The following is a 27,490-nucleotide window of genomic DNA, read 5'->3' as shown; positions in this document are numbered from 1 at the left end:
TGTGGTTTTAATTTTTTTATTTAATTTAAATTTATTGCTAATTACGGTACACGTGGCGGAAAATTCCGCGCTCTAGATTGAGTTTTGTGTCTCTGTACTCGTTCGCAGTAAGTCTTTCGACGATTGTGGTCAAAATGATTTGTTTTTATTTTTTAAAATTTTATTCTTTTTTTAATTTTTCTCATATTTTTTTTCTCGATAAAGTAAAAGTCATTTTTTTCAGGAATTGTTAAAAGTGCTGCAGCAATAGTTCTGAGCCGATTTTAGGGGAGAGGAATGCATTACACTTGCTAACCCTAACGTATCGCTTGTCAAAGTGCTAATAAAAAGTTGTTGTAGTTGATTTTCATTTTTTCTTTCTCGCAATTTTGTTTGCATTCTCCTCACGTCACTTAAAATTACGCAGTTGCACAGTATTTACATTTTACACAAATTAAAAAAAATACATAATTTGAAAGGAGTAAAAGGCAGAGTAATTAAAATTAAATGTCGCTTTTTTGAAAATAATTACGTTTAAAAAATATAAACATTCTCCTCCGCGTTCAATAACATTAAGGGGGCTTCCGCTAACTTGTTTTTGCCTTTTTTATTTTGTTTCTCATTTTTTAAATTAAATTATAAACGACGCAAAAATATCCACAGCATGTTTTTTTTCTTTCGCTCTCTCAATCTCTTCGTAGTAGTAATAGTGTTGATGTTGGCTTGTTCGACGACGTGGCACGCGCGAGCGCGTCTCTCATTCGCGACTTTTTCGAGAGAGAGAAATTGATTTGTTGCGCGAGAGATTTTCGATGGTGGCAGTGTTTGTGTGAGAGAGAGTGGAGACGCGCTTCTCTTTTGTGTTGGTGGTTCGCGTGCCGTCGAACATTGTTTCGTAATGACACCGATCTTCCCGCTTTTTTAAGAGTGGAGTGAGAGCAGGAGAAGTGGTTTAATAAGTCTTGTTCTTTTTTTCGATTTATGTTAAAAATAGTGGGCAAACGAGGGGCTAGACGATAGTTTTGTTTTTAAAAATTGTGGAAACGTAAAATAGTCAAGCGAAAAATTGTAAAAAGGTTGCTAGAAATTTTCTAGGGAAAACGGCTAAAATTGGAAGTGTGAGCTGACTTAGAAGAATCCATCGCCAGTCGGGTCGTTCAACCACGGGTAGTTGTTGGGGCAACGCACGCAGGTCTGCAGGTTGATGGTCTCCCCGGGAACTTCCTTGGAGGTCAGCTTGCAGGAGTTGGGCACCCAACAGGCAGGCTTGGCGTCGACGACGCACTTCTCCCTCCAGGGCTCGAAGTTCTTGACCTCGGAGACCGTGCGTGGGTTCTGGATCCACTGGATGACCTGGGTCATGGTGACGAAGTACACATCGTTGTGGTTGGCCAGGATTTCGTCGATCCAGTACACAAACGCGTCCAGGAACTCGGGGTTGTTCTTCAGCCAGGCGGCGTGGAAGTACAGACCAAGCGGGGCACGGTTCTGCTCGTAGTGACGGTCAAAGTTGTGGTTCAGGAAGTTGTAGAACTGATCACCGGTCAGGATATTGGAGCACGAGTCCACCATGGCGCATCCGGGCAGGTACTCGTCGTTGGTGGGATCCTCCCGCCGGTCCAGCTCGTTCATGACCATCTCCCAGACGGCGTGCGAACGGGTCGGGCAGCTCTGGAGGTTACCGTGGCAGCGGTGGGGCATACGGAAGTACATGGTGTACGGCCATAGCGGAGGGTTGGACAGCGGAGCGGTGATCGTCGAATCGTACAGGAAGGCCTGTTCCTCCATCATGGTGAACTGGTTGTTTCCTCCGACGCGCAGGTACGGGGCACGGACTCCGACCACGGAGTTGTCGGTCAAGTTGGCGTACTTCTCGATGATGATACGCATACCGGCCATCTCCTTGGCCCAGTCGTCAACGGTGGCGTTCGACCAGAAACGTTCGTCATCGTTGTGGCTAGCGGAGGGAAGAAATGGTTATGTTAGGACTCGGGTATTGAGGTATTGAGGAAGATCAGAATCACGAGCAATACTGCAATTTTCAGTTGTGATATCGAATTGAAAGGGTGTAAACAGTCGGAAAGAAGACCTTCTACAGAAGCGTAATCAATTAGCCACTTACGTGATCGAGTGCACGGCAATCTCGTGTCCCTTGCGGTGCGTCTCCTGCACGGCCGAGTAGTTGGTGTACTTGTGCGAGACAAAGTACGTCGCCTTGATGTCGCACCCGTTCGGGTTCTTGCGCTTGCTGCTGAAGATCTCCTTGTACAGGTCGATGTTGTTGTTGTTGATCGCGTCGTCGAACGTGATCGTGATCATCATGGGGACGTCCTTGGCGGGCAGATCGCCGGGGATCGTCGTGCCGTCCTCGGAGCAGAAGCAGTCGGGCAACACGCACACGGCCGGGTCACAGGGCGGGGCCCGGTTCGGGTCGGTCTCGATGTCTGTGGGGGGAGAGGAAGAAGCGGGTCGTAACTATCGCGGCAGTTCATGGTTCCCAAGCGCACTCTTTGTTGGAAGGGGCACAAAAAAAGCGACAGAGGTGTCGTGCAGAACCTCAATTGCGAGACGCGATCAAGTCGCGACATGCGATGCACATGTTCAGCGCGGCGCTCAACAGTTTCGAAAGATTCTTGCTGCACATTCTTGCATGTCGTTGAGCTGTCGTATGTGTGACGAGGTCGAGATGTGTGTGTGAGGGGGTTTTAATTGCACCTTCTGAAAGCTTTTACCCCATTCTGAAGCCGCGCGCGTGGTTCTTTTTTTCGGTGTGTCTCCACCGCGCGGAGTTGCATCCGACTTCATTGCACAGTTAATGGGCCTCCGCGCGCGGGGGGAGTGTCGACGATGACGTGGGGGGATTGCGTACAGTTAATGTGAGTGCAGGGTGTCCTTGGGGCGGAGTCTTGTCCAATTTCCTTGTTCCTTGTCGGTGGGGTCGGGTTTCAGGTCTGGGTACCGTAATCAGTTGCTTGGCATGGACAAAGGAACTGTTTTACAGAATGATTAACTGTTTTGCAGTTTAAACTTGACAGGCATCTTAATTTAAGGACTCAGATATTAATGGACTTGAGGATCAACCAAGTCTTTTACGACAATAATGAGATCAAGTAGTGATGACATGAACATGAACCTAACATGAAAATCAAAGAGATTCTGAAGGATTTGAGACTCTTTAAACCATCTCTTAGATCAGATATTGAAGGTCTGGAGAATCAACCGAGTGTTTTAAGACAGTTATAAGGTCCGATATGGATGCTGGGGACTTCAGTTTACCCTAACATGTAAATCATAGCGATTCTGAAGGATTTGAGACTCTTTTAACTATTTCAGTGCCAAGATATTGAAGGTCTGGAGGATCAACCGAGTGTTTTAAGACAATTTTAAGGTCTGGTATGGATACTGGGGACTTCAGTATACCCTAACATGTAAATCATAGAGATTCTGCAGGATTTGAGACTCTTTAAACCATCTCTTAACTCAGATATTGAAGGTCTGGAGGATCAATCGAGAGTTTTAAGACATTTATAAGGTCCGGCATGGATACTGGGGACTTCAGTATACCCTAACATGTAACTCATAGAGATTCTGCAGGATTTAAGACTAGTTTAACCATCTCATTGCTCAGATATTGAAGGTCTGGAGGATCAACCGAATCTTTTAGGACAGTTATAAGGTCCGATATGGATACTGGGGACTTCAGTATACCCTAACATTTAAATCATAGAGATTCTGAAGGATTTGAGACTAGTTTAACCATCTCATTGCCAAGATATTGAAGGTCTGGAGGATCAACCGAGAGTTTTAAGACATTTATAAGGTCCGTTAGTGATACAAGGGACTTCAGTGTACCCAAACATGTAAGTCATAGAGATTCTGGGATTCTGGGATGCTGGGGACTTCAGTATACTTTAACATAGAAATCATAGAGATTCTGCAGGATTTGAAACTCCTTTAACCACCTAATTGCCAAGATATTGAAGGTCTGGAGGATCAACCGAGTGTTTTACGACAATTTAATGTTTGGTAGTGATTGGGTGGTCTTCAATGCATCATAATATGTCAGTTAGAGCTGTGGTATTAAAGGTCTGGAGGAAAAATCGAGTATTTTTTTAGCATAGATGTTAATGGACTTACAAAACAACCGAGTCCAATACGTTAGTATAGAGGATCGGCATAGATTCAGTGATCCTCATTGTACAAATAATAAAAAGGTTGCAAACTTTCTCACTGCCAAGATCAAAACACCATCAATCAAGTATTGTCCAGTCATGCTTTCAACAAGCCGGATCTGGTCGGACAATGCATGGCAGTTCAAAGACAGGTGTCAAGAGACATTCACCACGTCGTCAATAACCGCGTTCCTTTTAACTAGCTAATCACCGTGATTAGCCGATCCGAAGCCGGCCCCCGATCGTACGATCGTATGTGATTAGAATCCCACAAACCCCACAATTACGGGGTCGCGGAAACCAAACCACACACACCTCGTTAGAGCGCGTGACTAATCGTGACAAAACACCATGATTTAGCATAGGTAACGGTAAGGCACCACCGCGTCGTTTTCGGTTCGACATATGCAAAACAAGTCTCCGCGATTACGAAACTCCCGTTATAACGCTGCATCGCGTGGGTCTTCGCCGATGATGGGTGCATTGTATTTAATTGCCAGCGATGCTCGCCGGACTTTTTTTTTACGGTATTTAAATTTGCATAAATTGACGAGTCCGCCATTAATCTTTAATCACGACCCGAAGCGGTGATGCAACCTCGAGGTTGAACTTTTGAACTGCGCAGGTTCCTGGTCTTCAGCGATCGCGCAACCGTAAATTACGAACCGTTTCTTTGCGCGCAATTAACCTTGAAGATTGTTCGCTGCACTTCTGGGAGAGTCGCGTCAACCTTTCACGTCACGTAACGCCGAAGAGATTGGAGGAAACGGTCCGGTACGATCCGGTTGCATCCGGTAGCGAATCAACACTTGCTGTAACCTTATAGCCGCTATTGTGTCCGGTGGACCTTTCTAAGTGCACCAAAGTGCAAGCAAAGGAGGGGTGAAAGCAAGTGCCACAAGTCGTCCACACCCTGAACACCTCTCCGGTGAAGGAAGAAACCTTTACGGTCAATAGCACCGTCACAGGGTGGTTACATGTGAAAGGGAAAGTGTCCAACTTGGTTACGTAAGGGTTGTGACCTGCTCAAGTCGTGGTCGAGGGGACACATTCATGGGCAGGTTTAAGGTTGAGTGGCCCTCACTCTCTCTCGTGTCCAGCAGATCCTGAAGATCGCTTACGACTTCAAACACATTCGCTAGGGAAAAGTCTCGTCCTTGGTGCAAAAAGTTAGTTTTTTCGCCCCAACTATTGACATTCGGCTCGGGCGCGAAAAAAGCGCACACAGAGTCGATGGTAATTGACGTGTTAAATTAGTATTGTCTGTTCGGTTTGCGGAAGGTTGTCCAGCTGACCAACTGCTGGTGGCTAATTGTGGGGGACTTGAATCTGCACACGCGGCGGTGGTGGCTCGACTCGAATGTCGACGGTAAACAGGTTGGGCTGGAGTTGGGCTCTCGTGAAGAGTGTTGCATAACTTGTACACTGATCGACCCGGTCGATGTCGTGTTGTTGTTGTTGCGATTGTGGTGATTGGGAAGTGGTGCCGGTTTAATAGTAGATGTTTTTAAAAATCTCAAAAATTTTGATTATCCAAACGTGTTTGAATTCTAGCAAATAGATCTTGAATACTTTTATTTTAACTATAATCATATTTTTCAGATTGGAGCTCAGCGACCGAAAATTGATCAATTGAAGTGATTGACTGACTTTTCAATAACCGAATGAATATTCTAAATATTTCAATACCAAAAAATCGCCATATTAGCCGTCATTTTGGATAATTTAAAAGCACTTTGAAGCATTTTTGCTGGATAAAATGTTACTATTTTGATTAAAACTCAATAAATTTAAATTTTTTTTAAATTGTAATAATAGAGCTAGTGATTTCAAACGGCAATAAAAATAAAATTGTGCCGCATGCCAAATACATCTTAATTTCACGGCAATTTTTCGGCACTCTAAAAGTTTATTGAAATAAATACGAAAATTAGAAAAATGTTGAACCGGAAAATTTAATAAAAAGATGCAGTAGTCCAACAAAAAATTAACTGCACAGCATTTTCATGAGTTCACAATTGAGTGTAATGAGAAGCACAATTTTACAGATTTTATATCAGCTCAATTTTAAACGTTTTTTTCATCAGCTTAATTTACGGTTCAGCTAGAATAGTTTATCTGAAATTTTTAAATTTAAATATAAGAATAATGTGCAAACACATCTCCAAAACGCAGCACTTCCAAAACGACCAAAAATTACAAAAAATCAAATCAGTGCGTTTTATTTATTGTCTTATTTTTTAAATCAAATTCGAGTTCAGCGACCGAAAATTTGTCAAATTTAAATGCTTGATTAACATGTAAATTACCAAATGAACTCAATATTCCAACACTGCAATTTGCCATACTGGCCGTCATATTGAAAGCATTTTTGAGCATTTTTTGCTTGATTAAATGTTACTATTTAGATAAAAAAAACATTAAAATAGTAGTTTATGCAACAAGTTGCAAAAAGAAGATTTTTTCAGCACGAGTCGTACATTTATCCAACGAGGTTCACCGAGTTGGATAAATACGAAGAGTGCTGAAAAAACAAGTTTTGCAACGAGTTCCATACAACATTTTTTTGAAATTCCGAAAAACACCCATTGAGTGAAATTTTAAGTTAAATTTTCATGTATTTTGTCAATAAATCGTTTTAATCAAAAAAATGTTGAAAAGTGTTACTTTTCGAAACAAGTGCTGAAAAGTTCAACTTTTCAGCACCCATTTCAGTGCTGAAAAGTAGAACTTTTCAGCATTTATTTTGAAAAGTGTTGCTATTCGATTCTGTTAATTTTGGTACAGAAAAGTAGGCTATTTCGTCGTTCAAGAATGACAGGAAAAGTAAGTAGTTTCACGACGGAATTGCAAAAAATATATTTAAAGATTTTTTTTAAAACACTTGTTACTAGTGCTAGTAATTTTGAAATAATGTTGTACCCGAAAATTATATGAAAAACTAGCGATAATCTAAGACAAAAAATATCATAACATTTTCATGAGTTAAATGATTCAACTAGCATAATTCATCTGAAATTTTCAAATTTAATTCAATTCAATTTGTGTTTTATTAGAATTTAGCAGTTTTGTTCCAGGATGTTACATTTGCAATTCAGAGATTTGGAAAACCTTTCAACTGAGATCAATTCATAAGCCTTTGCAGGGAGGGTACATATTTCTACGTTTAGATTTTGCTAGCTCAGTGCTCTTTTAGAGAAAATAAACATTTTCAAATTTAAATATCAGAATAATGTACAAAAACATCTCCAAAACGAATCACTTCCAAAACCAAATATTTTCACAAAGTAAAATCAGTATAGAAGTTTATTAAAATTTGATCGTTTTATGGAAGAGGGAAATTTGTTTATTTCAGAAAATATCATATAAAATTTCATTCTATATCGTTTGGTTTTAATAACTCCTCATAAGTATTTATATAAACCCAATTCATGATCATTTTATTTCTCAAGTTGTATGAAACTTCTTTATTGCTATTTAATTATTTTTCAACAAGATTTTGAAAACAAAAAATGCTCCATCAGTTGCTTTGTGTTTTCATTAATTGAAGTTTTGGAATTCTTTTTAGATTTATGTGTAACACCTTACCTTTAATGATTATCTTCATTTCTTAAAACTTAGTTCTGAACAATATCTTAAAAAATGAGATCCAAATTGTTTTTTCTTTTTTCTTTTTTTGCTACCAATTTTGGCATTATTTTAAATAAATTAATTTTATAAGCAATCCGAAAATAAAGTCAATTATCTGATATAAACACATTTTCTTGTGAAAAGCTTTGAAACTATGAGTGTTAAAATAATGTATGCATTAGACATAACTTTCGCTAGAACATAAAAAAATAAATCCTAAAAAATAACTTTGGCATTAAAAATCAATCTGTTATACGTAAAGTATAACACTTTCTTTCCAAATTTTAAAACGAATATCGATAAAAAGATGCCGATAATTTAAATTTGAGGTTTTTTGATAGGCCTAGAGTTTTGAACATTTTGATTTATTTTCAAAAAAGAAACTATTACTTTTAAATATATTGAAAAAAATAATTTTGACAGTACATCCTGCGATAAAAGTTTTGAATATTTTTATATAATTTATGATTATTTTATCTAAATATGTAAGAAATATCAATTAATTGACACTACGCTAAAAAATTTTTAAGGCATTGCCTTTGTTTATTTTTTGTTTTCTAAAAACTTGTATACTTTTACCTTTTTTTTATATATTATTTATCTAAATGAATTTGAAATCATGATCATTTTGTATTTTATTATGCATTTTTAATTGTAATGATGCATATTATTAATCCGAAACTCAACAAACCTTATAATAAAGTTATTTTAGTGCTCTTTATTTTTTCTGTGTTACTAAACCATCAAAATATGTTTTAAAATTGAAAGGGCTTCAAGATTTTACTTTTGTAAAGTAGACTTTAAAAATTAAGTGAAAATGAATCTAAATTCGTTTTGGTCAAACTTTTGAACTCCCCTTTTTTAAATTTTTGAATATTTATTCAAAAGAAATCACAAATCTACTAATATTTGGGGTCAAACAAGTCCCGTGAACAATCGAAAAAAGGTTTGTGGGAAACTCGTAACCAAACTTGTGTTGGTTTGCCATTGTTTTTAATTTTAACAGATTCAGTCTACCCGGTTTTGAAAAATCGTGGTTTTTGCAAATGAAATTGCGTTTAGAATTTTGCTATCAATCAAATGACATTTCAGAATTTTTGTAAATCGTTCTTCTGAAATTCTTTTTACAACAGATTCTTTATCATCTGTAGTGCTTTTAACAATTCAAAATAAGTAATTCATAAATTTCTGCATCCACTAAAAACCTTGGCACCACTGCTGCCCCCAACCAAAAGTAGGTAAATTTCTCCACCAAAAACCAGTATCCAGTGCCCTGCATAACCCGTTCGTTGGTTCGTTCGAGGCGAAGGCAGACAGGTTGCCTGCCTCCAACTCTAACTCTACGCTACTCCGAGCTCTCCAACGTCAGTCGGTATCTCAAGGCAAAATTTCGCTTTCGTTCGGGTGTAAATATTTGTCTGACCGTCTGGTCGTCGCGCATGCCGGCTGTTGCCTGGTGGGTAGTGTCTTGGAACTTGTATCTCTGTTTGTGTGTGCGCGCGCCAGATTTCGATCAGGTCGAGACACGGTGCACCACTAGTCGACTGACCTATTACGAGCTTGAGCCGCTGATTTCGAGCGCGTGATTAGACCATGTGGCAGTCGTTGGGAGGTTTTTGAAAACACTTACCGCACGAGTTCTCGTCCGAGCCGTCGTTACAGTCCTTCTCGCCGTTACAGAACAGGCCTCGCTCGATACAGCTACCGTCACCGCAGGCCAGGAATCCGTCCTGGCAGAGCGGCTCGTCGGTGATCAGCAGCGGCTTGATCTTGCGCTCGCGGTTCTTGCTCTTGCAGTTCTTGACGGCGTCCTTCCAGTCGCACGTCTGCTTCTCGATGTCGAAGAATAGACCGGCCGGGCATCGGATCGCTTGCAGGCCCTGTGAAGGGAGAAAAAACAGACAAAGGCCGGTTAAAAATCGTTAAATATGGATCAAGATAAGCGAGGTGGTACAAATTAATGCATTTTCACGCGAGGTTTACTCAATTGTGCGGACGATGCGATGATGGTTTGCGGAAGTTTCGTGGTCGATTAATTTTACATGATTGAGTTATTTGCTTCATTTCGCGGTGATTTTTCATCTTGGATGGATGAGTGAGTCCATACTTGCAGGGTACAGTTATTAAGGCGGGTAAGGCGTAACCAATAAAAAAGCAAATTAATTTAATGATTGACTTTAAGGGTTGTTGAAACGAAATTCACTGTTGAAATAATTCTTTATATTCACACAAGAATGGATTGAAGAGTACTTAAGATTGTAATTCAAGTTTAAACAGACTTTTTTTGAGATGTTGAAAACTATAGTTGCATTTTAAATATGTTATTAAAGCATATAATGGCAAGAAAAAAATGCTGCCCGTTCAATGTTTAACAGTTTTACATTATTTATTCATTATTGATTCTGTGGAGATTTTTTAACGAAAAGATCAACATTATGATAAGAAATATACAAATGATTTTTTTATATATGTAAGACAAATTATGGATTTAAATTTAATCAAAATAAAGCTAATAAGAAAAGTTTGATAAAAATAACTCATGTTCAAAGGATAATATTTTTTAGGGTAGACGGGAACGTCAATTTAAATTATATCAATTCTACAATACTTTTTTAAGACATTCGTTTTATGCGAATCAGATATCAAAAAGTGTTTTTTTGCGGGATTGGAGGGATTATTAATATGAATTAAATTTGAGTGTATTCTTAGGCAAATATTTTTTACCTGATTTGTTACTCCCATTCCATCAATGCAAATTAGTTAAATAAATTTTGTAGAAAAAGGAAAAAAAATGTTTTCATAATTCATTTTGAAGATTACATTTCTAGTAATCATTAATTTTGGTTTGTAAGGGATGTTTTTCATAAATTATTTATATTTTATCTTTTCTTTATGTTATCTTTAAGCAGAAAGATCCGTTAGTTATTGTTTGCTAGATCTGCATTTTTATGAAATCCTTTTTTTAATTTTTTATTGTTTTTTAGTCACTCGATTTTTTATATTATTTTTTTCATTGTTGCAGCAAAATGAATTTTCTTGAAAATATCTAAGAAAATAACAATTTCTAATATTTATTTGATAACACTCAAACTTTTTTTTTGCAAATGAATGAAAATTGTTTAAAGTCTATTCCAAGTCTACTCTATTCTATTCATTTGATGAGGTATGATTCTGATTTTCCATAGAAGAAAATTGAAGGCAAAAAAACATACACATTATCATATTATTAGATAGATTATCATATTATTAGATAATTTTATGAATTATAACATAATAATAAAAGTTTTCAAAATGTTGACTTTCAAATAATAACATTTATGACTTGAGTATCAAACTTTTCATTGCTTTGTATTGATATGTTATACTTTATACAAAATCTGTCTTCAATCACAGATCTTTGATACCTTTAAATTTCGATAATTAAACATTTTCATTTAAACATTTTATTGACGAGTTTTGATATTCTTATCAAAACTTGGACTATCGATTCCTTCTGTCCAATCAAGCTTTTTGGTGTCATTTTTTCTCCATACAAATATTTTGAAAAAAAAAATCAATGGAAAAAAACTAATCCGAATTTATTATTTTACTTTAGTTCCAAAAACACGAATTTTACAAATTTACCCCTTTCGATTTTTTCATTTTTAAGTTGTTTTAAAAAAACCAAGAAAACAACATTTGAGTAATAGTGCAGGACTACAGTTGTTTTACAATCACTAGCTTTAAAAAAAAACTAAGCTACGATAAAACAAAATAAATTAAAAGTTTTTTTGCTTTGTTTTTTGAAGTAGAAAAAATAAATTCTAAGTATATATTTTTTTTTTAAATGCTGAATATGATTATGATAAAATGTTTTCAATTGATTGCACGTCTATTTTTAAAGAAGTTTTGTAGTTTTATGAAGAGGAGGGTTGCACATTAGGGTGGGTACGTTTTTCAAAAAGTTCTCGGATCAAGTTTTAGTATGGTTCCCCTTGTAGGGCATGCCCATAGGGACTTTCATGCCAAATATCAGCTCATTTGGTTGTAAACTGGCTGCGCGCATCAGGGTTAAAGTTTACATGGGAATTACTATGGGAAATTGGAACTTTTTGTTCAAACTCTCCTACAGGTCTGGCAAAATCACGCGCCAACTTCTGGTATGGTCAGGCCTATGGGGAATGGTCTGGAGAACATTTTTCCCGAAGAGAGCATATGGATTCGTTGTCCCTAGACCTGGCGCATCGGCAAACAATCCGATGTCTCCGGAATCAACGGTTTTCCCCCAAAAATAATAAAATTTTCCTTAGCATGCTGTGAAAGCTTGATGAACACCGCGACGCCATACGTCAGGCAGCTACCACGTGGGTGAGAAATGGCTGGAATATTCAATTGCAAACCTTCTTTTAACTAGAAAATGATCATTTCGAGCGATCCTGATATTATTTAGTCAAATTCAGAATCTTTGCATAGAAAATTTGTATTTTTTTGCAAATATTTTAACCACGTGGTCGCTGCCTGACGTATGGCGTCGCGGTGTGCATCAAGCTTTCATAGCATGCTAAGGAAAGTTTGATGCTTTTTCAGGGAAAACCGTTGATTCCTGAGACATCGGATTGTTTGCCGATGCGCCAGGTCTAGGGACAACGAATCCATATACTCTCTTCGGGAAAAATGTTCTCCAGACCATTCCCCATAGGCCTGACCATACCAGAAGTTGGCGCGTGATTTTGCCAGACCTGTAGGAGAGTTTGAACAAAAAGTTCCAATTTCCCATAGTAATTCCCATGTTAACTTTAACGCTGATGCGCGCAGCCAGTTTACAACCAAATGAGCTGATATTTGGCATGAAAGTCCCTATGGGCATGCCCTACAAGGGGAACCATACTAAAACTTGATTCGAGAACTTTTTGAAAAACGTACCCACCCTATTGCACATGAATGTTTGACATAAAACTTCATTCAAGAAGCGTTTTTCGGAATTGCAAAAAATGTTGTAAGCAACTCGTTGCAAAACTTGATTTTTTCAGCACTGGTCGTACTGATAAATGTACAACTCGTGCTGAAAAAATCTTCTTTTTGCAACTTGTTGCATAAACTACTATTAAAACGTCAACAGCCTTATAAATTTTTGAAAAATGGTTTTTGATTTAGATAATTTGATTTGAATAGTTTTTTTAAGTAACTTTCTACATATTTTCAATAAAAAATATTTAAAATTCTCTACAAATTTCTTTTTAACATTGTTGATCAGACCTAAGGTTGTTGAGATATAGTCTTGCAAAACATGGAAATCAGGAAAAAGTACATGTTTCTAAGCGCTAACCTCTGATAAGTTTAAGATGTTCGATCTGTTACAAATATTTGTTATGATCCTAGATATGTTAATCTTTATCAATGCATTTTATTTGATTTTTTCAATCGTTCAGTTTTCTTAGTGAATTTCTTAGAGGTTAAGGCTTTTTACTTACATTAAAATTATACAATATATATTAAAATCAATGATAAAAATGAAGTTTTTTTTTCAAACCGTTTCAAAGTCACTTTGAAGGTCACTTTAAAAATGCACCCCCATTTACGATTATTTAGTTGCAGTCCATTGAGGCAGAATCTCCCCCGAACAACAATTAATCGTTCAACTCGCTGCTATTGCTTGCGTTGCGTTGCGTTGTGTGGATTGCATGTGAAACTAATTAGCAATTTCATGGGACCGTCGCATACACTGTTGTTGCCACTAAGTGGCCATATCGGGTGGAACCAATCGGCAAACATTGCCCGGAGGGGGTGCATCTGCTGCAGCATGTTTGGGAAATTGTGAGTTGCATCGCGATGGTCTTGAAAGTGTGTCTGCCGCCGTTGGAAATTGCATTGAGCTGATGCAAATCCGTTTCGGACTTTGCTGAATGGCAATTTGTAGGTTAGGTTTTGCGAGTGATTCCTTTTGTGGTGTAAGTGGAACTTGAGATATTCATTCGTTTTGGTGCTAGTGTAATTCATGGTCAAGTCTCTCGTTAGTGAGCTTCAAGTCGCAAGCTTTGCACACAATACAAATCACTAGAAATGGAGGGTACTATAGACTAGAATTTGCATTTGACTTACCGACGATGTGCACTGGATGACGTCACGGCAGTTGTCGCCGTCGCCGGCCACCAATCGGAACCATTCACCGGCGTCTTTGTCCTTGCAAAGCTCTTTCTCGAATGACTCTTCCTTCTTCTCGCCCTCCGACTGTCGTTTCGTTCGCACGCTGGCCGTGGCTGAATTGGTGGGGGAAAAATGAGAGAAATATGCAAAATTAATAACAATAAGTAAGGTTAAACTATTCACCGGGAAGCTCAGATTTTGCAGGCCGGAAGGCAATCAATCGTTACGACCAATCTTGTGCCAATTAATCTTTTTGGTTACACTTTAAACTTAAAGAAAATGAAGAGGATGACGCCAAGTTTGTGTTGATTTTGGCAAATTTTAAATCATCATCATCCTTATTTTACCGAATTTAACAACCAATCGACAAATTATCTAACAATTATTACAGCACATTATTTTTGGTAGCCTAATATGCCGACACATTCGATAATTTACTAGATAAACAACAGTCTTTTTGCGTGTTTGTGTTGTGAGCACAAGAGCACCTAATTAGCAACTTCCTTGAGCAATCAAAAATTTGCCGAATTTGAAGCGGGGGTAGACACGTGATTGGATCTTGTTTTTCGTAATATTTGCAGAAATGGTCGTTTATTTTGGTTTCAATTTGGCAAGGATGACTGGATTGCAATGTTTATATTTGGTGGTTGTAATGAAGCCGTTATGTGTTAATTAATAGTAGTTTATGCAACAAGTTGCGAAAAGAGGATTTTTTCAGCACGAGTCGTACATTTATCGAGGTTCACCCGAGTTGGATAAATACGACGAGTGATGAAAAAATCAAGTTTTGCAACGAGTTCCATACAACGTTTTTTGCAATTCCGAAAACACCCTTTGAACAGAATTATAGGACAAATGTCCATGCATTGAGTCAATGAATCGTTTAATTCAAAAAAAAATGTTGAAAAGTATAACTTTTCGAAACAAGTGCTGAAAAGTTCAACTTTTTTAGCATCCATTTCAGTGCTAAATTCATTTGTTTTGAAAAGGGTTACTATTCGATTCTGTTATTTTTGGTACAGAAAGTATTTATTCAATTCGGTAAACCTCGTTGGATAAATGTACAACTCGTGCTAAAAAAAATCTTCTTTTTGCAACTTGATGCATAAACTACTAGTAATAAATCAGAAAGCACAACAATCTCATTTTTACGTTTGATGAAAGGTTGGAAAGAATGCTGAAATTCATAGTAATCAAAATATGTTAAACAAAACAAAACGCATTTGCAGGGAAATTCTTCTTGTTGTTTTTATTTGTTAAAATTTCAATGGACAACTGAAATAAAAAATCGTTTTCAACAATTGAAAAATTCTCTACGTTTTCACAAATTGACTTTTCGTAACTAGTATATTTTGATATGGATGATACTTTGTCTATCGGTTCCTTAGGTCCAAATAAGCAATTTTGCCTCATTTGTATCACCAGACAAGTTTTCATACAAATTTGGGCTGTTCAGTGTTCACAGAAAAGTGCTATGCAAATATTCGAAAATCTGTATCTTGAGAAGGGATTTTCTGATTGATTTGCTGTCTTCAGGAAAGTTGTAGGTTATGATTTGGGAAATGAGTACATGGAAACAAATGAGCTATATTAAAACACAATTGAACACAAAAAATTTACACCCTTCGAATTATTTAAATTTTGTTTTAGAAGACTGATCTACAGGAAATGTAGGGACAAAATTTTCTTAAAAAAAAGTTCCGTAAATTTTTGAAAGATTCAAAAAATGTTGCAGTTTTTATAAAATTGTTTCATTTTTGTTTTTTTGGTTTTTTATCTTTAAAAAAAAAAATCAAAAATTGTATTAAATACTTAGAATGAAGTGTATAAAAACATCCTCTTTAAATCATACGACTTTTGCTTATTTTATTTTTGAATCGAATTTTCAATACCGTAAAATGGGGTAACATTGATAGCAAGGGTGACTTTGAAAGGTTTAAGATTTTCTGCAAAATGATAAATACGAAATAAATTCAAACGGAATGTTAGTTTTCAACACATTTATTTCAAACCAAAACTGTACAAACTTTAGCCATTTTTGAAGAAAAAAAAAGACATAACAATATGCGTAGCATAGCTTAGCATTTCAAATTTGATAAGGTCTTTCTGATATGAACTCAATACACACTGTTTCCCAAAATCCATATTTTTTAATTTTTGATTTTTTTGTATGTTTTAGGGAAAACCCCCCCCCCCGCATTTTTTAAGCCATTCAGAAGCTTGGACCAAAATTTTTCAATAGAGTTAGGATTTTTTTAAATAGTGATTTTTGTAAAAAAATCTTGTACTTTAAATTTGTTGACCTCAATTTTTAATGTAAAATAAAATTTGCAAGATCAGAAACTGTTTTTAATTATGAGCAATTGATTCCCCGGGAAATTTTGTGTGAACAACTGGCTTTTTACGAATTTTTGCTCAGCCTCATTTTGCGTGGCAGGCCTAATTTGCGATTTGCACCCTTTTCGCCCACATTACAGTGATCAAAAAGGTCTTAAATAAAAGCTAGAAATGGGTTGACACCCTGTAGATGTGCCACCCTGTCTTCCCACCATGTCAAAATGTCTTGGAATTAGTAGTTCAACAACTTTTCCTAAGGCTTTAAAAAGTCACCAGTAGAAGTTAGGGCTTGGTTGACACCCTGTAGGTGTGTCACCCTGCATGTCAATAATTTTAAATAAAAGCCACATTCATATACAACAACTTCTCCTAAGGCACCATTTTGCTAGGTTGCTTACTTATTACGTTAAAAATAAGATTTCGAAATATCTACCGAAGTACTGGCAGTGTTGGCAAGAAATATAATTTTCAGCACTTATTTTGAAAAGCCTCTTTTAAAAACTCTATATCTTTTTCCAGAAGCAAGATAGGACCATACTTTCTTGGGGAAAGTTTTAGAGGACATCCAGGGCTATACTTCTATGGTGTTAGTTTTTAAATTGAGTTAAAAATGAAAATTATAAAAATTAAAATGTAAAAAAGAGGGTTTTCCCATACAAATTTCCATACAAATTTGAATCGCTTTGCGGAAAGCCGGGTCAAACCCAATCGCTCCCAAATTTTGGGGGGTTGTTTGGGGGCCCAAATGGGACCGGAAAATGCCTGTTCTGATTGAATTAGACCATTTTGAATTTTTCCCATACAACTTCAAGCCACCCTAATAGGGTAGAGTAGTCATCAATGAGACACGGGGAACAATGATAAAATGGCTCTCACAAGTCGTAGGTTCAAGCAATCATATTTGGGGGAAAGGTGTGTCTACTGGATACACGTCTGCCATAATAGTGGCTTTGGTTATGGACGCTCCCTTGAAAAGTTATTTAAAATGTTTCATTCTGGGGTGTAAAAGTAAATTATGGACAAAAAATACTTTTTCGCTCGTAGGCTGCCATTTACACCAAAACTAATATTACTTTAAATTTCTTTCGACGTTCCATAGTGATTGAGTTGGGCTGTCTCATTGTTCCCCACTCATTTCAGCCCATGGGTAACAATGAGACACTTTGAATTTTCTTCATTAAACTTTTCAAAATCTATGGAAATCTTTCAAAACATGAATTAAAAGTGATTTTTGGCATATTTATAGAGTTTTAACTTCATTTAACCAAAAATACAAAGTTATTTGGTTTAAATATATGGATTTTACAAAAATTAAATACTTTTTAGTATAACTTTTGTTAATTAAAGTTTCATGTTGGGAAAATTGCTCTAAAATGTTCAACGCAAGTCACCTGCAATGGAACAATACAAAAACATGATGTTTTACTTGGAAAATGTTGATTTTCGTAGAGTGTCTCATTGTTCCCCAGCTGTCTCATTGTTCCTGCCAAGTGCGTCTACAATGAGACAGTTGAATAACTCTGACTGTAGATGTCGGATCAATCTCATATTTTGGTCAATGTTAGAACACATTAAAAGAAAAAAAATGCAACAAAAAGCTCATTCAAATATGCTGATGCAAAAAATAGAAAAATCGTTGAAAGTTGAAAACCAAAAGTGTCTCATTGATGACTACCATACCCTACACAGGCATTCTGTACACACAACGAAAACCCACTGTAGCAGTCTTCGAACCCGCTACACGATTATACCGGTAAATACTTAGGGTGTGGCTGTTTCAGCGACCTAGTCTTAGGGTAAGACTTGGGTTAGACGTAGGTTAAAGCCACACAAATCATAACTCTGCCATTGAACCACGCACGCAACACCAAGTTGTTACGTTTCATGTTGGACAAATTTTGCCGAGCACTGCGCATTCACAGCCATGCTCGATCCACTTTTGATCGATTTGGCCTATATTTAGTTGGTGGATTGACTTACTGGTTACAACATCTGACGCAACTCTTACCTGCCAGGTGGGTTGAAATAAGCATTACTAAAAGACGGACTCAACCTTTTAACCTTACAGCGCCAATATCGCAGCAACTGGATTGCAGCATCTCACAGAAATTAATCAAATTCAATGTCCAGGCAGTAGCAGCCACCGCGTGAAACTCGTCTTCACGATTAACCACCCTGCGGTATCAATCTCCACAGGGACCAAATGTCAACCTTCATCAATTCACTGCCACATAAATCTCAAAGTTGTTCGCCACAAAGTTGCTCGGAAAGTCATCTTCGATCGTTTGAGCCATAGCATCACTAACTGACTTCAAAGGAGTGCCACCTTAAGCGTCGAAAGCTCAGCATTGAAGGCGCGTGAAGCATACCAAATTGGAATCATAAACATATGTTGCCCTCCCTTAGACCTAGTGCCAACACAGCTGTGAGGTGAGGTCTTCATTGTGTTAACAGCTCCATTCGCCGCCAGGCGGAGGGAAAAAGGTGCCAATTTATGGGAGTGCACGGCTGAAATGTCTAAAGATCAAATGTCAGAGCTGGCTGGTCTTCGACTTCATATGGCCCAATCTAGCTGCGCGTGCACAACATCATCATCATCAGCGAATCGATTAGAGAAGAAGAAAAAACTATGCTGAGCTGCCTCAGGACCGACTTAGAACTTGCATCATCGTTCGTTCGACATCGAACATAATCAGAAAGTCGTGCTTTGTCGGGGCCCGAAAGTTCACTGGCTCTCCCAGATTTTTTGCTGCACTCGATGCACCCCGTAAGCCAATATTTTGTCGATGTGACATTTAAGAAGAAAAAAAATCCAACTTTTATGACACTATCATTTCGAAACTTCGTGCGCAACCTTATGCTGTGGTGAGCTATTGTGTGCTGTATTGGAGTGGATTTTTTTTTCGAAAGGTGAAGTTTGAAGGTTTTGCAGGAATTATTGGGAAGATGCAACCTTTCCCTTGGATAGTTAAATTTTATGGTTGATATAGTGAACGGACGGACTGAATTTCGATCGACTCAAAGTTTGAGGTCAATGATTGAAAAAGGCCGTCAAAGATTTTATTTTATGTAATTTTCGATATTTTCAGTTTTCTCATTTTTCACTGAAATTTAGACAAAAAAACTTGTGAATCCTACAGTCTATGTTAAAGCATACCGAAGATCAATTCAACCTAAACTCTATATCAATTTATATTTGTAAGTGAGTTATGACAAAAAAAAATAAAATAATAAGAATACTAAATTTCGAATTTCAGGCCCGATTTTTGAAATTTTAGTACAAAAAGTATTTCTATCAATACAGTGTTTACTATCAATATTTTCTATCAATGCCTATTAGGATGCCCAGTAAAAATGACCCTCTGAATGATGCTCTTCAAGCAGAAATGGATATTTTAAGCATCTGTGTCAATTTTGAGCGAAATTGGTTGAGATTAACCCCTTCCCGCCCAGATCAAAATCGAGTTTTTTTTACGTTTTTCTACATTACTCGTAATTGGATCGATCAAATAAGACTATGTAAACTAATGCCGGTTAAAGCAGGTTGAAAAAATGCATGGTTGAAGAGAAATTTAATTTTGAAGCCAAAAATTAGTGTTGCTCTGGAGTAATCATGGGCGTTAGAGGGTTAACCCATTGATACCCGAGCATGAAGTTGGTGAAAAAACGTTTTTCAAACAAAACTGTAATTTTTAAAACGCTAATACTTTTTCAGGATCGAGAGTTGTAGAGCATTAAATTTCCAATGAGAAACTCACTTTTGAGAATACTTGGATGGAAGTTGCGCAGAAAATTGGGTTTTTCATACATTTTTTTAAATTTTTTTTCCATACAAACTTAACCCTCGAACCCTGGGTAAATGTTGACCGATTTAGCTCATATTTAGCCCAAAGTCCTAAAATAGCACAAGGAACAATATTCAGCTTGTGGAGCGAGGTTTTCAGAAAAAGTCCCATATTCTGGGCACCCTAATGTAAAAGCATATTGGAGATTTTATTTTGTATGCATGTTTTGACAAAAAAATAAAAGCATACTGAGTTTCGAAATTCAAGCCATATTTTCTATATTTCGAAACAAATGCTATCAAACATATTTAAAAAAAAAATTTATATAATAATACAAAATTTGTAAAAAATAAAAAGAAGTTGAAAAATATTAAAATGTGAGAAATTAAGGTTTGTAAATCTATATCTGGCAGATGAAATGCAGAATAAAATATAAAAAAACTGTGATTACTCGTTTACGTTAAAAAAATCTCCATTTGATTTTTGAAATTCACAATTCGATGTTAAATAACTATCAGTTACATTTGAATTTGAAATGCAATTGATAAACATTTTGAAACCTTAATTGAAAAAAAGCTTTCAATTTGAGAAATACTGCCATTTTTAATTTGGATAGAAGAATTCCGAAATTTTCTTGATACTATGGGTTTGGTGATTTGTTTTATGTGACTTTTTCAATGCTTTATTTTGTTTAAGGGTTCACAGCAACCAAGGAAGTTGTTGTCTTGTTATTTCGAAATTGTCAAACTTACGGACCCAATCCTGCAAAAGTCTTATTATCAAAATAGTCAAACTTTGTTGTAAATATTTCTGTAGACACTACTTTAGGGGATGAATAAAACATTATATCGATAGTTCCCGTAGTTTTGAAGTTACTAAAAGCCTACAATATAATTCTTGGTGCAAAAGCTCTGGCTGATGTGCTCCGTTAAACAGATTTTACAGCGGTTTTGGCCAACATTGATCATGTCAAGTCAGCACAGCTTTTCTTGCAGGGAACTCATCATCTTTTTAACTTTCGATTCTAGCTTTTTTGTAAGCGTTTGTAACAGAAATCAAGTTACTCATAGCATCATAGGGTTAGGATATGGTAAAAAATAGTTTGCATAATGAGAACCATAAATTGAATAGAAATATGAGCGAACCAGAAAAATATGATAAATGTTTGAAGCATTTAGCATAAGAACTTGATAAAAACAAAATAATCAAATTAAATTCAGATATATAACAAAAAAGAAAAACAAGCAAACACACAACATATCAGAAGGAAAGTTTTTTGTAGAACTAAAATTGCTAAAATTATTATCCGTATAAAAAATTTATTGCAAAAAAGACATTGGAGGTGCTTTTAACATCAATATTCCTCCAAGCGCCATTGTGTGAAACTGTCAATAATGTAATTAAATTACATAATCTTGATGCAAGTCAAAAAGAAGTATGTAATACACACAAATATTCTTTTAAGATGCGGTCACTGACATACCTTCAAGTCACATTTTTGCGCATATTACGTATTTCGCTGAACTTTTTTTTTATCATTCCCTCTTTAAATCTCTCTCAAAACACACTTCAGAAAGTGTTATGAAAGATGTTCAGGAAAGGCTGTGAACGATGACGGCAGCAAAACACCACAATTAATGTGTGCAGTGCACTCTGTGCTATTTGTGGCCGAACCGGTTCTCCGGTCCAAGCTCCTTCGGCACTGCCAGGACAACTCCAAGTAGCCAGACGTGGCCACCAAATCTGGCTCATGGCTACACAACTGCCCGCCGAGCTCCGTGGTATGTGTGCGTGACAGCTGAGGTTCGCGAAATTCCACCAAATGATGTAATTTCGGCCCAAACCGTATAATTTTGGCTCTCTTCCTCTCGTTGCAAGGCGAATTGGCCGCGCCGCCGGTCCTTGGGTGGAAATTCGCACTTGGACTCGTGGAAGGTCTGCGCCGCTAATTGGCGCTAAACAAATCGCGCCGAAAAAATCGCGAAGAATCTTGGAGGCAGTTGCACTGCTTGCAATTTTTAAACCATTTTGAAACGCATCTCGGAGGGGTGGAATCGAGGGGGTTACCAACCACCCCCTCCGGCAGCAGACACAGTCTCATGAGGATGAAGAGAGGTAAAACAACTTTCAAAAGAGTGCAACGCTGCCGCCGCCACACGCGGAATCCAATCGGAAAGAGTCGGGGGGTGCCGCAAGGCCCCTGGCTTTGCGAACGTAAAATTGGTAATTAGCATCCCTAGTGTGTCATTAGGCTACGCGGCGTTGCACAATTGGCCGGGCTGCACAAAGTCGTTCTGCCCAATCAACCGTGTTCAGGCTGTCAATGAGGGGGGTGATTTGGCGCCACCATGGCTGTGTGTAGCTAACTAGCCGTGGATGAGCACCTTTGGTAATCCTTTCTAGTAGTGGTAACGGTAAGAGCTGCTAAACGGCTTGATTTTGGCCGATTACACGCGATTTGGGGAAGAAAGGTGAATGTGGGTTTGTCGGTTTGAGGTATTTGGAACGAATTACGCCATGTTTGGTTTGGTTTGTGGCGTGTGATTTGCGTGGAAATTGGATTGCTTGCAGCGGGTTCGTCGCTTTTGAGCGTTGAAATCTTTTATTAAAGATGTTGCTTTCTGGGTATGGAGATGCTTCTAGAAGAAAGCTTTTAACAATAAAAACATATCAAAGGGGCTAACAACTGGTGGATTAATACTCTTAATTGGTTCCCGGCTTCTCAGTCCCAGTAGTAAGTATAACCAAATTTTGTTTTATATGGGATAAAAAAAAACAAAATTTAGTTTTACTTGCCACTGGGACTGAAAAGCTGGGAACCAAATTAAAATAAAAACGTATTCTGAGAAACTAATTCAATAATAATTTAAGAAAATGGCATTGTGATGGTGTTGAGATTCAATTGACTTAATATTTCTCCCTAAGGATTTGCTAGAACTATCTGATCTACAACTATCTGAGAACAAGTTTTAATCTTGCGATGGCATTTTTGAGAGAGGAGACCAAACACGCAAAAGAGAGAGAAGACCAAACATGCAAAAAAAAATCGCTCCTGAATTTATCGAATCAAACAGTAGAAGATTTTTTGGGATTCTCATTGTTAGCACCACTTAAATCAATTTAATTCGTTTTGTTTACAATTCCGATTTTTCTCTTGATGAGCGTCAAAAGATTTTCTTTTGATGAAGATTCTTTCATCACTGCTTGTTATTGATTTAGTATTTTTATTGTTGGTTAAATATTTGATTGGCTTAGTGTTTTTACCCTTCAAATATGACTAAAGAAAATTTGACAGTAGACTTAAAGAAAAAAGCTTGCTCTGCATAAAGATTTCATTTACTTTTCTTGAAAATTCAGATCTCAATGGTACCATCAATATAAATAAAAAAATAACTCGCATCGCATTCCCTTTTGAAAGCATGTGGATCTTTAAAAAAATATTTATAAAGATTAGAAAAAAATGTTTTTCAGCTTCAAAAGTTTTTTTTTTATAAAATATAACCACATCGTGCGTCTTTTAATTCATGTTAAATCAAAAATGCAACCCTGATAAAATATTGGATTGTTCATTTAAATCAATTGAAAAGGCAATCCGATCAAAAAAAAAAGACAAGAAGATTCTTTCATCGCTGTTTGTTATTGATTTAGTGTTTTCATTGTTGGTTAAATATTTGATTGACTTGGTTGTTTTACCCTGCAAAAATGATTTAAATAAATTTGACAGTAGGCTTTAAGAAATAAGCTTGTTCTGTATAAAGATTTCATTACTTTTTTGGAAAATTCTGAAATCAATATACATTCAAAAAAAAAAAAAAAAAAAAAAAACTAGCATCGTATTCTCTTTTTAAAACATGTGGATCTTTAAAAAATGATTTATTAAGATTAGAAAAAAATCGTTTTCAGCTTCGAAAGTTTTATTTTTAAACTATAACTACATCGTGCATTTTTTTCAAATTCATGTTAAATTTAAAAATGAAATCCTCATAAAATATTAGATTCTTTTTTAAATCAATTGAATAGGCAATCTAATTGTAATGTATGAAATTATCCATAGAAGTGTTTAAAATTTTGATATTTTCAATAATTAAAAGACGAAATTATTACAAACAAAAAAAATGCTTGAAATTCAACTACACAACTCGACAATTTTGAAGTTGATCAAATCTATCATACCTTGATGCATTTACTGACAAAAAAAAATGTCGAGTTGTGTATTTTTTTATGACTAGAATTAGAAGAATAATGTTTAATTTTTATACGCTATTCTGAGACACAAATTTTTAATTAGGGTTTTTTTTTCTGTAAGCTATACAAATTAAAAAAAATTTGGCTTGAAACTTGATTTATAATATTGTTTCTTATTATAATGTTTTAAGAAGCCTGATTTATTGTATTTTAAGTTTATCTTATTGATTGAATTTGATTGAAGAAAATATTTAAATAGAATAAACTTTGTTTTTTTTTAATATGGGTAAAGAAATCACTTCAAATTCAGAAAATCATTTGAAATTTTTTCGATAGTTAAAAATTATTGAATAGTTATAGTAAAAAAAATTGCTAACAGCCTCTTTGTTTTATTTTTATATCGTTTTTTGACTATGTAAACTTAGAACTTATTTTAATTTAATATTATCATTTTTAAAAATTTAGTTATGTATTTCTGGCTAAAATTGTTTGAATTGACTATATTTTCACATCAAACTTTATAAGCATTCTCTTAGTACTGAAATAAAAAGATTTCCTTTTATTGAATAATGATCTTTCTTCAAAATTATTGGTTCTGGTTAAGTTTGGTTCTGAATCAGATGTTCTTTTAAATTTGATCTAATGAAACTTAGATTAAAATATCATAGTTGTACCAAATACTTGCTTATTTTAATTAATTTCAACAGTCATAGTTAATTTTTGAATTTATATGATTCAAAAACTTTATACCAATGCTATTTAAATTATAATGTTTATTTTTGGTATGAAAACAATCAATTTATATCATCCAACTTAAAAACTTATTCTCAAAAATAAAATACTCACCAGAAGCCACAAGGGCCAGGGCGCCAATTAAGGCTATAAATTTCACCATGTTCTGTGCTCCTCTGCTCCCGTGCGTGTGTGTGCAACCAGCGGTAGGTTAGCACAAAGAAGTGTGGGTAGTTCTGTCTTTGTTGGCACTTAAGTCACACTAGCTCGTACACTTTCTTCCCGGTTGTTTTTCCCGAATTTCCGTTTCCGAAGAAACACTTCTCCACCGACAACACTGCTGTTTTTTCACACACTCTAAGGCGCACTGTTCACACAGGGTTCGATCGTTTCGACAGGCTTAAGCAAGAATAGAAAAAAAAGAAAAGGATCAAAGCTGAATCCTTGGTTTTACGGCGTTCCGTTCCGTTTGGAGAACACCGCTGCTGCTGGCGTTGAGGCACTGGTTCACACTGAAAGCACACTGGCACGGGTTGGCCACTAGGGCTGCCTTTTTGGATCAGGCAGAAGCAGCTGAGCGGTCGGGCTGAGTGGGCCCAGAAAGCTGAGTGCAAGCCGGCGCGCTGAGTGGAACGCCCGACGACCGTGAGAGGGGAGAGAGAGCAACCCCCGGTGGTTTGGCACTACTAGCTGGAGCGTGTCCTCCTTTGTGACACGGATGGACGGACGACGATCGGACGCCGAACTTTAGTAAACGCAAGAGAGCGTCCAGCACGAAGCACGCTTTTATATGGCGCGCAGTTTTCCACCAGTCACTCGTGGGTGTGAGTTGGGAGCCGCTGGTGTAGACTGGGGAAGTGAGCTGAGTGTTAAAAGCTCCGAGAGTGAGTGTTGAGCGACTGTCTGAATGAGGGTGATGGCGATATATCGGACGTTGAGTTTCTTCATTTGAGTGGGATATCTCCATGAGGCGGAAAGAGTTTGGACAAATATTTTTTAGCAATTTTAATAACCTCTAAGCTTAGCCCTCGTAAACAGTTCCTGTAAACAAGTGTTTACCCATTTTGTCGTAAACAATAACCAGTTATGGAAATTATGCTGGCTTAAGAACAATATTAAATTTTTTCTTCGTTTTGAAGCTGTACCTGAATTACATTCAAAATTCAATGAGGGTTTTATATATTGTGAAAAAAATCTGAAAGCTTGCGATTTTGTGTAATAACTGACTGAACGTGTGACTCAGCAAAATAGGGTGGTATATAGTACAGACTTAATCAGAACAACTGACTTAGCTGCGAAAATCTCGAATCAGTTGTTATGTAGTCGGCAGAATATTGCCTATCTCCGAAATAACAAGTTAAGTTACGTAGTTCGACTATCCCAAAAAACTTCGGAACATTGGATCGTGAAATTCATCCCTTTTTAAAATAGCATGCCTGTATGCAATAGTGACGAGCCGCCCTGATTCTCCATACAAACTTTGGAGAAAAACCATTTCAAAGTACACGAGTTTCTGGGGACCCCAAACTTCATACTTCCCCTCGAGTTGAGCCTGCGCAGCCATTTTTGTAAATTTTTGCTACTCCTAAGTGATGCACTTCTCGTGATTTCTAAACAAAAAATATAGTTCAAAAGCATTCGACAAAAAAAAAAAAAATACGCAGGAATGTTCTTAGATTCTCTCCCCTTGAATAAGATGACATTGTTCCAAAATAAAACTAAAAAGCTATGTTGAATTCATCACAAAGGAAATTTTGTTAGGGGAAATTATATAAGCATAAAGCACACTGTTAAGTGTAGTAGAATCTTTTTTATTAAAATACAGTTACAAAACAATAATTTCGAATTTTTGAGATGCGAAAATCTCGAAAGGTTTGGACAGGATTTTAAATTAATTTTAAGTTTAATAATTAGATTCTGAAAAATTGTCAAAACCGTTAAAAAAAATCACTGTTGCCCAAAATCATTCTCTGCCAAATGTTACCCCTCCTAACAGTACAGTTTCAAATGTTTGAAAATAGATCTGAAAAAAAGAAACAAACAAATTTTTTTTGCATCATCCAAATAACAAAAAATATACAATATGCCGATATATCAGCAAATGTTAATTAAATCTTTAAAGTTAAAAATTAAAAATGTCGTAAAAAATGTGTGACCATTTTTATTTAAAATGTTATCAAAATTGTGAATTCAGGAACAATCGATTTTTTTTCATTTTTGTTTTTTTTCTCAAGAGTTGTATTTCAAAAACTAAATGTCGATTTTGAAACTTTTTATTTCCAACAATTTTATAAATTTCCCCACGAGGAATATCAATAATAATTTTGAAAATAAATAATTAACTAATAATAATTTAGCATTTCCTGTGAAGACATTCGTTTTGAAATGTAATTTTGATGCAAAATTATTAACCTTGTCAAAAATGGTCAAACTTTCCGAAAGTTCAAGTTGGATTTGGCTAAAAATTGTAAAACCAAAAAAATAAAAAAAAATCAAAATCAAACCATCCACATTAACGACCCCCGGGTCTTTTGTGGTCTCTATTGC

At 36.3% G+C, this 27,490-nt stretch overlaps 1 protein-coding gene across 1 annotated transcript; it reads right to left on the bottom strand.

Annotated features, from left to right (window-relative positions):
- Positions 1 to 25,695, bottom strand: LOC6040195 (chitin deacetylase 1). The gene is made up of 5 exons (XM_038255504.1): positions 25,058 to 25,695; positions 13,860 to 14,017; positions 9,412 to 9,661; positions 2,102 to 2,423; positions 1 to 1,936 (listed from the first exon to the last, which is right to left on the bottom strand). Exons 1-5 carry the CDS (start codon positions 25,104 to 25,106, stop codon positions 1,108 to 1,110), a joined length of 1,608 nt encoding a protein of 535 aa, XP_038111432.1. The 5' UTR covers positions 25,107 to 25,695; the 3' UTR covers positions 1 to 1,107.
- Between the last annotated feature and the right edge of the window lie 1,795 nt (positions 25,696 to 27,490).

This window comes from Culex quinquefasciatus, chromosome 2 (assembly GCF_015732765.1).
Source record: "Culex quinquefasciatus strain JHB chromosome 2, VPISU_Cqui_1.0_pri_paternal, whole genome shotgun sequence".
NCBI classification, from domain to species: Eukaryota; Metazoa; Arthropoda; class Insecta; order Diptera; family Culicidae; genus Culex; species Culex quinquefasciatus.
Note: the sequence above shows the minus strand (reverse complement) of the source record. Positions and strands in the feature narration are given on the sequence as shown.